Source organism: Cyprinodon variegatus, unplaced genomic scaffold (genome assembly GCF_000732505.1).
Source record: "Cyprinodon variegatus isolate N-32 unplaced genomic scaffold, C_variegatus-1.0 Scaffold112, whole genome shotgun sequence".
NCBI lineage: Eukaryota > Metazoa > Chordata > Actinopteri > Cyprinodontiformes > Cyprinodontidae > Cyprinodon > Cyprinodon variegatus.
Window position 1 is genome coordinate 131,417 of NW_015150565.1, and position 14,011 is coordinate 145,427.

At 35.9% G+C, this 14,011-nt stretch overlaps 1 protein-coding gene across 1 annotated transcript in view; it reads right to left on the minus strand.

Moving 5' to 3' along the window:
* LOC107084928 (collagen alpha-1(XIV) chain-like) overlaps positions 1–14,011 on the minus strand; it is a 145,600-nt gene that overhangs the window by 29,507 nt on the left and 102,082 nt on the right. Inside the window, exons 21-24 of the mRNA XM_015375010.1 lie at positions 13,453–13,575; positions 12,617–12,766; positions 8,713–8,829; positions 2,106–2,255 (exon numbers count right to left, since the gene is read on the minus strand). Coding sequence (XP_015230496.1) covers positions 2,106–2,255; positions 8,713–8,829; positions 12,617–12,766; positions 13,453–13,575 — 540 coding nt within the window. The remainder of the gene's footprint in view (positions 1–2,105; positions 2,256–8,712; positions 8,830–12,616; positions 12,767–13,452; positions 13,576–14,011) is intronic.

Here is a 14,011-nt window from a genome sequence, read left to right on the forward strand (position 1 = left end):
ATGGAGATATACTTCCTGTTGGCAAAAATAATATAGATATTGAGTTAACAGGAATATAAATGAAGCATAATGACAATCTTTGGATCAAATTTGCTACAGGGGGCCAAAGATTGACCCCGAAATCCCAAATACTCCGTAATCGACTTGTTCCACTCCGCGCAGCTCCGTTCCAGACCGGCTGCACAAAGAAACGCTTACAGCTTTCAGGGTTCCTTCTTGTTACGGTCACTGACGCATAGGAGCTCTCTTCATGAGAGAGCTCTCTCTTTGTGTTTCAGGTCTACCTGGCTGTTACAGGTGCAATGTGTTGCAGCTCCTCAGCCACCTCATAAAGAGCTTCAACCCTGAGATGTCAGGCCCCTTTCTCTTATTCACTGGGCCTTGATCTGCAGTGATCTTGTCTGTGAGCTGACTGTTACTGTGTGATTCATTTTGAATAGCTGGCTAATGAAAGCATTTTTCTGTTCACAGTGGAAGCTGGTAGGGGTTCTCTGCCATTTTTGTTCAATTGTTTTCTCCTTGTTTCGTGGTTAGCCAGGGAGTTCAGGTATTGTACTTTTCTTTTCAGTTCTCTGTAAGAAAGCGGTTTATTTTTTTATTTTATAAGTAGGGGGGGGGGCCTTAGAGACCCTGAGGCTTAAAGCTTCCCTGTTTTGCTGTCTGCTGTATTTTGTGACCCCTGCAAATTGTGAAATAAATAATTTTTCTACTGACATCATGTTTTAGTTTACTGACTGCTAAATATCCCCATTGTGGGACAATTAAGAGATTTACATTAGTTTTTTTTTAAATAAAATATTACAACTGCTGGGGGGGTTGTAACACTCCTATCTTGCTCCGCTCTGAATTCTTTGGAGCTCGAGGAGAGCATGCACAATATTATTATTTGCTGAATAGTAGGAAAACAATATGAGGTAAAGAAAGCGAAAGAGTAGCCACCAGTATCCATCACAACTGTAGTTTCTGCCCAAACATTTGCTTTTTGTTGTGGGTCTTTCTAATTGGGAGAACTAGGATAATATTAAAATGATTTGTTCTCAACATCCATGCATGCGATAAGAATTTTTTTCTTTATTTTAAAGTTGTGAGATCTGCCCTCGGAAGTTGTTGTGACTGGATTTGATGACATTTCTAAGCCTTTCAGCATAATATAAATATTTTGATGGAAATTAAAAATCTTCTTCCCGGTATGCAAAATTACAAATATTGTAAATCCAATCTAGCTGCCTTATTTTTTGGGAATATATAAAATTTATGCTAAAATTAGTAGTTACATATTCATCGTTACTCAAATTACTTTGACAATCCATATCTCCTCTACATGTACGTTCTTTTTCCTGTTGGTATTATTGCAATTGCAGGTCTTGACCTTGCTGGCTTCCAGCGGACATCACATGTGGAATTGTAACTTATCATTTACATCCTCTTTATGCAAAGAAATAACTTTTTAAATACATCAGAATTAGCTGCTGGGGAAAGATGTTATACAGTATAAATATTGAATGACAAAAAATAAACCTTTTTTATTTCTATAAAGTAGCAAAAGTGTAATACAGACAAATCTTCCTATGAAAATTAGCCTCTATCTATTGAAATGATGCTGCGTGACGTTCATAGCAAACTAAATGTCAAAGCGGCCCGCCCGTCCAACAGCCTCCCTCCTCCTCTGCCTCATCTCCAGACACTGGAGCTTGATTAGTGTTTGGTGCTGCTGCGGCAAAACAAAAGGCTCGTTCTGAGAGACGGACGAGGACGTGACGCTCCCTCAAGGATAGAAGACATTTTCTGGTAAAAGTGACGTGATTATACAGCAGACTTTTCGTTCTAAACAAAAACAAGTGACAGCAGTTTGAGGATGTGTACGTGTGCATAGTGAGTGTGCTCCTGTTATATTGTGATCACACCTGCAGGAGCCTATTTAAAAGGAATTTTTGACACATTTTATGGATGATGCAAATACTGATCAGTCAAGTGTATGTACCGCACATCTGCACTAAGCATCTGTTTAATGTACTTCTAAACTTTAAAGTTTACTGTTGAATAATTAAGACGCACCAACTACTTTTGGTTCTAGGGAGTTGGAACCTGTGTTTGGATCTGCTTACATGTTTTCACATTTGCTGTGACTGCAGGTCCTTCAGTCCCGTCCTGTAGCTGAGAGTAGACGCTGATCTTATACTCAGTGTTGGGCTTCAGGTTGTTAAAGCAGTGTCTGCTGGCTCCTCCACCGAGCTTCGTCTCCTGTTTCTGACTTCCTGCAGTCCCAAAAGAAAAGAATAAATTAACATTGATGTTAAGAAAGGCTGATCTTTCTGCAGAAACTGTCATTTTGGAAAAAATAACAAATTTTTAACTACAATAGCATGAAAAACAGCTCTAACAATCACTGAGTAATATAGTATCTTTGTGGTCAACACAGGTTAGTTTGGAAAGAATTAAGTATATTGCAGTTTTGCACATGAAAATTGCATGAAGCTGAAAATATTGCAGACTTTTTATCAAATAGTACTTTCATATCTTCCATATAATCCAGATGTTTGTTGAACAACAAGAAGGAAAAGTTTTGTAAAACAGCATTGAAAGTTAACAAAACAGTCTACTGTGCTCCCAAAAAAGAAATTAGGTTTCAAGAACTTTCATGTTGTTCAAATAATGTGGAAGGTTAAACCCAAAAGCAGCTCCTGCTCTGACCAAATAAGAGCAACCTTGGAGAAAGCTGTGTGTTGATAAAAGCTAAACCCAGCACTAGTTTTTTAGAAGAGACATGTTTCATTTAAAGGAGTTCATTTTCTGGCAACCCTTTGATCATGAATTGAAAACCTGCACAGCCCTGCAATGTTTTATTTTTACTGTTATTAAGGGTTTAAGCTTCATCATTGTGTTGTTTCTTTTTCCTTTTTTAACAATTTTATTGTCGTTTTGTATATGCAGAGTGCATACAAAACAAAACATTGTTTTTTAATGGTTTCATGACATTTCCAACATGTTTGAAATAAATAATATTAATAATTTGTTTTGTTCATGCAACTGACCTCTAATTAAATTAGACCTGGGATGGATAAAACCTTGATGATGGTTAGAAGATCAATCTTGTCTGACCATACCAACATATAAAAACGGTTAATAGATTTAAGAAAATCAAATCAAATGATATCAATCCTCATTTATATCATAAACACTCTTCAGCACTTTACAACCCACGTTAGTTTTTGATTCAATTTTCCCAAATTTACTTTCCTCTGTCTCACTTTATAACCTTCCATATCAAAAATGGGATAAAAGGCACATCATTCCAGTTTCTCCTGCAGTCGGAACATCTCCAGGGTAATTATATACCAGCTGTGCTGACATAAATCCTCATTTACCTCCATTTTGTGTGCTGAAAGAACCAATACATCGGAGCTCCCTGAGGAAAAGTGGGGAAATATGTGGCTTTTATGTGACGTTAATGATGGCAGTGGTATTGCTGAAGGCCTAAAGGTGATGAATAACAGCCATTACTTTCCTATTTGGTGGATGACGGCTGTATTAAAAGTCAATCTCATCTTTGAGGCGGTGACTGAGAGGTGTACCTAAGAAATTGAATCAGGGAAACCAAATCTGTTGTTTGATGTTATTTTCGTGAGTTGGGCTGGTTTGTCCCTTTCAAATGGGGAAAAATAGACAATTATTATTGTTTCATGCTGCAGAGAGTCAGTGCCGAGAAAATTGCTACAATAATTCTAGAATTGGTTATATATTTGAGTGTATTTGTTTTGGAAAACTGAAATAAAAGCTAACTCTAAACTCCAATAAAACACGTTCATGAAAACTCTGGATGTAATTTTGAGACATTATGGAAAAGCTTACCTTTCTTAAAACACACCCTGAGCCACATGATGATATTTCTAAAGTTGAAACATCTAGAAAAACCAAGCTGTGTAAGCAAAAGTGTCTGTCTGTCCAGTTCTAAGGGTGACTTCATATTAATAGAATCAATACAAACATTTTAAATGGGAACCGTCTTACTTATTTTCCCTATTCTTATGGTTTAGCAATTAAATACAATTGAATATCACAAAAAACACCTTTTATTTTGTACTTTTGAGAAAACTATAGGGTAGACCAAAAAGTGTAAAAGAATAAAAATTTTTTTAAGTTTTGCTTTGTTTTTTCTTTTGGTTTTTTTTTTTTCTTTTTTTTTTACCAATTCTTTAAATTTTTTTTTTCTTAATTTCTTCCCCAATTTTGCTTTTTAAAAGTACTCTTAGGTGAATAGAGGGCATTCCCAGGCCAACTTGGATACAGTCTTTGCAAAGGATTCTGGGAGTTTTTCCAGGTTTTCTAAGTGGACTGGACAGTGGAAACCTCCAGAAGCTGGAGGCACTCTGATCAGATACTCAAACTGTCGCATGTAACCATTTTTATGGTAGAGGTCCAGCTAATCTCACAACCATAATGGAAAATCTGACATACAGGGACTGTAAATTTACAGATTATCTCTGTGGGTTCACCTCCTTTGACATGAGAGCACAGCCCATATTATTCATCTATCCTTTCTCAAGACATGAAATTATTTATTGTCTCTTCTGCTTGAGGTGAAAACTGACCCTGAACCTGCAGGAAGCAATCCACCTTTTTTCAGTTGACAACTATGAAGGCTGACAGATGCATATGTTCTCCAAAAAGCTAAGATGTAACCCTTCGCTTTGTAAATTTGAGGCATTTCTCCACACAGCTTGACCTTGAGGTCTTGGATAACGCGATTGGTGATGAAGCGATGGCAAAATCCAGTCAGACCAGAAGCCAACATGACTTTGTGCCACAGAAAGCAGACACAGCTCATGCTTGGATATACAAGGAGTGGGTAGACTGTCTCACATTGTATGAAAAAACTAATGGGACTTAGTCTGAAGCCTTCTCCAGATCTGCAACATGTGCAAACTCTGATCACCCCCACAGCCTCACCATAGGGATAAGACTCTGGTCAACTTTACCACAGACAAAATGAAAACATTACTGCTTAACCTGAATTTGAACTTTTTACAATTATTGCAGCCTCCTACAAAATGGTTTAAATCAGAGAAAAGAGGGACAGTTAGAAATATGAGTTAGAACATACAGTACTGTCCTTTCCCATTTAATAAAATCTGAGAATATTATCTGGAACTCCACATGTGTTGGATCATTTTGTCCCAGTCCTCAAGGGCCAAATAACTTTATGACAAAGTTCTTTAATGTCCACAGATGTCATCATCTTAGGTCTAGAAGATCTAATAATAAGGTTTTCAGGAAATGCCCCAGCATTTGTTCATATAACTTCTTACATTAACGCTAGATCGTATTAACACTCCTAGAGAAGAAATGTCTCCATGCTTTCTTTTCCAACTGTCTTCCTTTTTGCCATTAAATGCTAAGATAGTACATATAAAATTTAAACCTTGTTTGATTTGGGTCAGATTGTAACACTTTGAACACTGCATGATTTCTAGCAAATTATGAAAAAATGTGCGAAAACTCTAATAAGTTCCAAACTCCAGTCTTCAAGGGCAGGCAGGCAACTAATGGACGCACCTCTGCCTAAGATAAATAATTAAGTCTCTTAAGAAATCACTTTGATACTAAGGAGGAAATTCAGCCATTTGTTTCAGGTGTGTTGGAGGTGGATGCATCCAAAAGTTGCAGGACACCAGCCCTCAGGGATTGCAGTTTGACAGTCCTGTCCTAAAATAAACAGAGCTTTAATTGCACTAACATAAAATAACACTGAAATAGAAAAAAATTAAAGAATTTCTAGGTGTATTAATTCAGTAGGGGTCAAAATGCGATAATAAGACATGTTTTAAGCTAACCTCCAGCTGCACTTGATTGAACCACTACTTTTTAGAACCTTAACAGGAAAACTTTCTCCTATAACATTGCTAAATATTCTCCAAAGGGCCACATCCTCTCATTAAAACATTTTTGATTCCTTTGGAATCCCTGTAAAAGAAAAAAAATGCCCACAGATCCTTCATCATGCATAATAATGGCCAATGGGGGCTTTCCAAAATATTCAAGCTTTGTTTAACCCTTTAAAGCCCGATCCAAGAAAAAAACTAAAACTAAATAGAAAATTACTTTTTTTTGGTTTGAATTCCTAATTTGCCCTTTTAACAAAATATGTAAAAAGAAAAAACAGAAATACATTTTTGATATTAATAATTTATTACTATGCGATAGGTCAAGATTATTTTTTGTGTAGTCTTCTACTGGCTGTTATCAGGTATATCTGGTTACCATTAAATTATGCAAAAGGTGTCAGANGTCTTCTACTGGCTGTTATCAGGTATATCTGGTTACCATTAAATTATGCAAAAGGTGTCAGATGCAAAACATTTCAGAAACCGTATGTATTAAATACGATATATTTGGCATTATAGGGTTAATGGGAAATCTACCAGGACTGCGAGAGCACTATGTGGGTCATCCAGATGTCATACAGGTTGGATTTTAAAACTAGTGAGTAAATAAAGATCTTGAAGGTCTTAGACTCCCAAGCATTAAACTCTTACATTCCAATTACATGCAATGGCATTACAGAAGCTATTTACAACTGTCCTTTGGACTCAGGTACCAGTTCTTTTGAATGCTTTGCAGGGTATTACAAGTACACGTTGGCTGTAGACCCAACAAAATCCTACTGAAAACTGCACTTATATTTTTGTTACAGGCTTTTCATAATTAAATAATTGACATTACATCTATCAGGGACTATTTGGTCCTTTGGTTGTGAAAACTTTCTGATTTGAAATCAACAATAAAACTTACAAGTCAAAATGAAGACCTGACTGGATACTACTACTTCATATCCTAGAGAATATTGGTAAATTCATTCCAATAATGCTACAAAGAAAAATCATAAAAAAAATGGAGCAATCTTACATTGGTGTCAAATCAATTATCATAAACTCCAGGGTAGGTGTCAAAACATTTTCAGAACATCTAAACGAAATCCTGGTTTTATCAGATTTTAGGCCCGTTTTATGGTCCAATGACCCAGATGACTACAACTTTTGCACAAGAAAAAAAAAAAATTATTTAGTTAAAGAAAGTAAACTTTTCCATGTTTGAAACTTTTTTAAAGCCTGACAGAAAACCTTTTTATCACCTTTAGTAAATTATGTAAAACATTAAAACACCTTTATCTGCAAAACAACATTTGATTATACAAAGAAGGCCAGTGTAGGAAACATTTCCACAGTTTGCTGGAACTTGGTTCTGACAGTCATTTATATCTGTAGGGTCTCACTCAAGCAGGTTTCAATGCTTTTCTGAATGCCCACTTCGTACCACAGGGAGCATTAAACAGAAGGAGTTGTTTGGTTTCTATTGTTTCACGGAAACTACTTTTCCACAATAAAAAAAACAATTCCAGGTGCTACTAAATGTTTAGAGAAAAACATCATAGGTCCATTTCAACTCCATTTCTTCATCTTTATAGCAGACTCAACAAGAATGAATCACTGCCTTTCACAGAACCAGAACACCTCCTCATTTGGTACCCATAATTCCTCTTTTTGTCCTCATGGCTTCATTTACTCCACAAAGAAAATGTAAATGTCACCAGAGCTGTAATCCATAACCTTTTTTTGCCCCCAACAGAAAGGCTCAGTGTTTGATTTTACAGCTAAACCTTTAAGACTGTCAGCACATCTCAAGAGGGATACAACAAAACCTCTGTCATCTTTGGCTAATGAGGAATTCAAACTCCTCCTCATGAAAGCATGGCAGTATGAAACAGCCCCTTCACTACTGACTCACATATTCAGAGTGGGAATTTAGTATGAAAATATGAAGAATTACAGCTTGGCATACAGTATGATGTAGCTTAGGTAATGCAGTCACGTTTTATAGACTGGCGAGACTTTTTTCTGAGACCTGCTTTATAATCCATAGAGATGAAAGGTGATATATTAGTAGGATACACTGAACTCTGCACACTGAAATCTGAAAAATGAAATCTAAATAAGTAATTTTTTCTTAAAAGAAGTGCATTTTTTCTTGACTTAAGGAGGTAACCTAGAAACTTTGACAATGGAACAAGACAATTTACATTTAAACTAAGAAAAAAGCTATTGCATCATCTTATTTCAAGTGCATATCATCTAATTATTAGATAAAGGAACAATACCGTACTTCCATTGGCATATCCTCTTGTTTACCTACTCAAATGAAGGGTAAATACATTTATTTTAAGAATTGTTTTACTTATTTCTAGATCATTTTTGCAGTGCATTTTAAGCAGGGGACAAAAAATGCATGAAAACTGATTTTCGTTATCTCCTTTCTATCTCTTCTTTCGTTCATCTTTTCTCTTTTTTTTCTTTTTTTCCTTTTTCTTCTTCTGTTTTTCTGCTCTATTTACATTGCAGTGTCCATATAAACTGTAAAACTCCCTGCATAATTATAATAAAGCAATTTATATGCAATTGCCATACTGCTACACTTGTGAAAGTAAAATCTGTTGGGCTCTTTTTGGCATCAAGACAATTATTCTTATTGCCACATTGCCAGACAGGACACTGTAAAAAAAACAAAAAAAAAACAAAACAAAACTAATTTTCATTGAGAAAGAAAAATATTATTAACTCCTGCCTAAAATAGATTTTGTCTGTTTGTGTTACCATTTCAGTTTGACACAACACATTAGTTATAGAGTCAAAGGTATGAACGAAGAGTAGCCCTACTCACCAGTCAGAGACTGAATAACTAGTCTGTAGGAAGTGGCATGTCGATGAGGCCCCCACTGAGCACAAACACTACTCATCCTCACTTGATATGTGCTCAGATTGTTCACTCCCAGGTACACTGTCAGAAAGATGGAGAAATATTAGAAAAAATATACAACTCAAACAGAAAACGTTGCTCATACAGATGTCTTAGCTGCGGCATGTTGCTTAGCTCCTGTTTGTAGACATGTTCTTGTGTCACATAAAGAGTAAACAGAAATACATCGACAACATAAAACTTTTCTGGACCTCTTAGGAATATTCAGTGGAGATCCGTGAGCTTTTTTCTCTCTGTGTAGCTATAAAATGCCACATAAAGCCGCACCAAGCTCACTTCACAGAAACCACATGCAATCATGACTCCAGATGATGGACTTAAAGTGTATAGCTGGTTGGTTATAAACACACCAGACTGCACTTCCAAGGAGTTATTTGCAGACATATGGGGATGTAAGGCTACACTAAGTTTGCAGAAAAAAAGAGAGCAGGTTTCACATAGAATCCAAAAACAAAACTACAAGGTCTATTTAAGCAAATGGCTGGAATGTGCTTTGAGATTTGGCCTTAAAAAGCATCACTGGTTAGGAGTAGAAACACATAAGAATTTAGGTTTAAAATAAGTTGGAAATCAAGCCCGAAGCTTCCATTGATTTAGCCAAAAGAAAAACCTTTTTTGAAGTATTTGACTTCCTAACAATTGCATGTTGCTTCTCTGCATTAAGTAGAATACCTTTAAATATAATTCATGCTACTTTTTTTTACCGTTTATCATAGAATTCAATGCATTCTTTAAATGTCTAACCACATACAAAAACGGTGCTAGATTTGTCCACCTAAGCAGCATATATAAGCAGCTATGTCAGAGATTCCATGGGTGTCTTTGCTGCTTCTGTGGTTAGTTATCTCTTTACCTGGCTTGTTAGTTTAGATGTATCTTTGTAGGTTTGCTGTACAATAATCTTCCAATATTCAGAAGATGGATTTGAGCTGAGCTTTGGGAAATTGTTTGATATTCCAACCATCTTTTAAGACGGGCATACACCGTTTCAAGGCCGATTCCCCAGTCAAGCGAGAATTTTTTGGATCGGGCAGAGTTTCAGCCTCATCGTGCATCCTGTGGTATACAGGGCGGACATGAGGAAAATAGCCATTCATAACCACCTCCCGATCAGGAATCATAAAGTTGGGAGAAATCAAACATTTTAGAAATTAGGTCGGCCCTCATAGGGTGTTCATGAGCAAATCCTGCTGTCAAAGCAGAGTTACAAGGAGCTATGAGCCGATTTACCAGAACCCCACACACTGTGCATGTTCAAATAAGGGAGTTCCTCTTCTTCCAGGTTGACTACTTCAACCAAACGTATCTCTCTGCGTCGAGTCAGACATGTTGTTTTTGGACATACTGTGTGAGCAGTTAGATCGCATCAGAGCATCGGGCCATAAAGTATAAGAACAAACATCATGAGCTGTGAACTTTTAAACTCTGTGATTTCATTGTACAATTTGAGCTGTAGCAGAGTACAATGATTGGAAATATCTCACAGGGTTTGCCCGGCCTTAGACTACTCCATACCTGTATCTCAACCTGTTTGCTGTGTTTCAAAGGCACTATTCAGATGAAACTGTGCATATAGAGCCTTTTCTGCCTTTTTGAATCTCAAATGATAAAAAAACAGCATCTTCTTTTTGAATCAGGTGATTATTTGCATCAGATTATTTGCATCAAAATGTAATTTTTCTAAAAAAAAATTTTTTCGAATATACCTCAACATGTACAGTAAAGCCTATGAAGAAATCCTGGAGCAAAACTGACTCACTTTCTTCTCAAAAACTCCAAGACTTGTGATTGTGTGACATTGACGCATCAGCTCGCTCATCTCTTCAGGCCCACTGGTTTCATTAACATGCTGCTGAGCAATATCAGAGAAGCTGTGTTCCCCTTCTGGGATATCTATACCCTAATCATCCTTCCTTCCTTTCATACAAAGCCATCTCTCCATCTTATTCAGTTTATTCTCCTTTGCTCTACCCTTTGTCTTGAAAGATTTGTCCTTTATTCAACCACCACATGCCTACTCATTGTTATGCAGTTGGTGAAAAATTCCACCACTGCATGCGTGCTATATTTAAAAAGGTACATGTTTCTGCCTTTAGCTGACACTCACCCTACAAGCAGTGCAATGAAAATGGATGATGGGGTCGGATTTAGCTGTCTGGCCCAAGGACACCATAAAAGGACATTCTTTCTGTTGGCTTTGATTTTCAGAAAAGCTCAAACTGGTGACATCTGAGGTTCAAACGAAGCTGTATACAAACGGCGCAGGCTGCTGGGAAGAGGTTAATTATGACGAATGTGGACCAAAAGGTTTTAACTTAATCTTACTGAGAGGAAGTGATTAAATAATTCCAGACAGACTTTCAAGGAGCTTTTTTAAGGCTCTACTTCACCAATCAGAAAACTTTAATTCCACATATATTTGGTTTATTTAATGACTGCTATTATACAGTATGTAGATGATTAGCTGCACTGGTGATTAATTAAAGGTGACTATTCAGTTCAGATGTAATGAAAAAAAGGAACAATTGGATAAAAAGAATGGATATGAATTCAACTATTAAAAGATTTTTCTTTAAATAATCCATCATTATTAAGTAACTGATTTACATTTTCTTTTTGAAATTGTCGTTTTCTTGAGCTCTTTATCATAATTACAACAGTTGCGTTGAATAAGTCAGTTGTTTATGGTAGCTGTCCATAATTTAAGATTCAGGTGTGAAGTAGTTCAAGCAAAGTGCTGCATGTGTGCAGAACGTTTGCAGCATGAAGACATGGCATTAGGAGCAGCTGAGGGGATGATGTGCAGGTGCTACTTATAAAAAGACATCAAGGAAAAAGCCATGGCACGTTTCCTCAGCTGTTAAATGACGACTATAAAGTTATACATTATCTTTGCTACATCCTATGCTGAATAAATGCTTCCCGAGAAATTTAGATACATGTTAGAACAACTAATGATTACTTATAAGTAGTATTGTGCACTTTTTGCAGCCAAACCAAATTCTTTTTCCTACAGTAGAGCCTTTTTAATCACAACTAATCATGTAGATACTGTTAATATTGATAGTAATTAAATTCAAATCAGACCAACCCCTTAATAAATAGTTAACTAATAAATAGTTAAAAAACACAGCTATTGATAGAGTGCTGTTTTGATTATTACATTATTTGATTATGTATAACAAAACCATTTTCCTTCCACTCAGAGTCTTTTTATGTTTGCTTTTATGTCAATTTCACTGGATTGGACATTCATTATCATCAGGCTTTAAATTTATAAATAAGGGCTTCATTTAATTTATTTTGTCTTGCTTTAGGTGTCACGTTTCCCACTTTAAGGGCCGATGATTCACTTGTTAATTTATGGTATGCACTTCATGTAGAGGTGTGCATGTACTTTAAAGAAATTAATGAAAGCAAGCCATTGGTGAAATATTTGACCTAATTTTACGTGCTTGTTTTGTTTTTTGTCGAATAAAAAAAAAAAACATTTGTATGTTTTAAAAAAAGAAGAAAATGATTTATCAAAGCCTTATTTTTCATAAAAAACGATAAAACAAAAAAAGTGTTATGCAAAGGCTGTTGTGTGGACTTTGGAGAGCCACTGGAAAGGTTTGATGATTTGTTCTGGAGTAGAGACACAAAGCTCTTTTTTTTTTTTCTTTTAGATAATTCTTTCATTCAAAATAAACAAGAAGCAATAACCAGGTAAAATCAAAATAATTTCCTCTAGTTAGTTTGGTAATTATGCAGAAGGAAAAAAAAGATAGAAACTGAAATAAATATTGGAAAAGGAAGCCAAACTTACAGGTCCGGGCCTTTCCTGTGAGAGCCTCGCTGGATCCTGTGGTGTAGGACGCTATGACCTTGACACTGTACTCTGTCCCACTCAATAGGTTGAGAATAAGCATGGTGTTTACATCCTCTCCCACAAAGGTCTCCAGAGCTTGTCCAGTGCCTGTAAAAGGGCAGTCATTTAAAAATAAGGTCAGGTAGGCAAATGGGTTTTAATGAGCATTTTCAGAGAGGAGCATAAGCTCCTTGCTCCAGCAGCAGAGAATAAAAGTTATTTTATGTTTCTGAATGAATAAAAATTTGAAAACATGCTGATCAGTTTATCATTGCTATTATAATTGTAATCATTTTGGATGCTTTTTGGGTTAAAACACAAAGCATTGGCTTGGAGTTTTCAGTCTAAAGGAGATGAAGTGCTCTATATTCTAGATGTACTTCTTCATTTGGAAACCATACTCAGTTCAAATGAGTCTCTGCTGATTTGGGCTTATTTTACATTTGATAGTGTCTAATGTAGCCTTGAGGCATTAGCTGGAGGGGAAGATGCTGTAGGGCATTAGCTTAAGGCTTCAGAAATCTGCTGAGCTCCATCATTTCTCAATTCAGAAAATCCATTGTTAGAGAACGCTGATAACAGAGAAAGTTAGATTACATGTTTCAACTGTTAGGTCCTGAAGACATTCATCTACAATTTATGATTTCTTGTGCAGATATTCATGCTTCATCATCAAATCATTGCAAAATCCCAAAGCTGATGAAAGTTTTTAATAAGAGTGAAGGTTATTATTAAAGCACAATTTAAAGGTAAATCAGTAAAAGGCTTAGCTTGTGTTTCTGTGTCTAAATTACCAGAAAGAGGCTGGTAGACGACTCTGTACCCCATAGTGGGGGAAGGAGGAACGTCCCAGCTGATCCTGAAGCGGTTGTACCATTCTTCTGAGACTCGCAGGTTCTTAGGAGCAGAAAGAGGAACTAAAAAATAGGGGGGGGAAAAATAGAAAAATTATCATATTCCTACAGAAATCTGAAAACTGTTGTAGAAAATAAGACAATTAAGGAAACGTCAGGGTTGTTTTCTAATGAGCTGGAGTTTGAAAAAATATTTAATAGAACAATCTGGATAAACCTTAAAGTTTAAAGAGACAAAATAGTACTTTTATAAAGCAATTAAAATAAATTGAATCCCTGATATTAAAGTATTAATACTTTTTTATTTCATTTTATTTTGGACTAGATAAAGAGGAAATAAACTTGGAAACTGAAGAGAAAGAAGCTTAAAGATAATAAAGCAAATAAAAATGTAAGTTTTATCAATAAAATGTCCTCTTCGCACAACAAGAGAAAAGGGATTTATTCTATAGTGTATATCTCATGTATTTAAAAAACAATCAGTTATAAAATATATGAA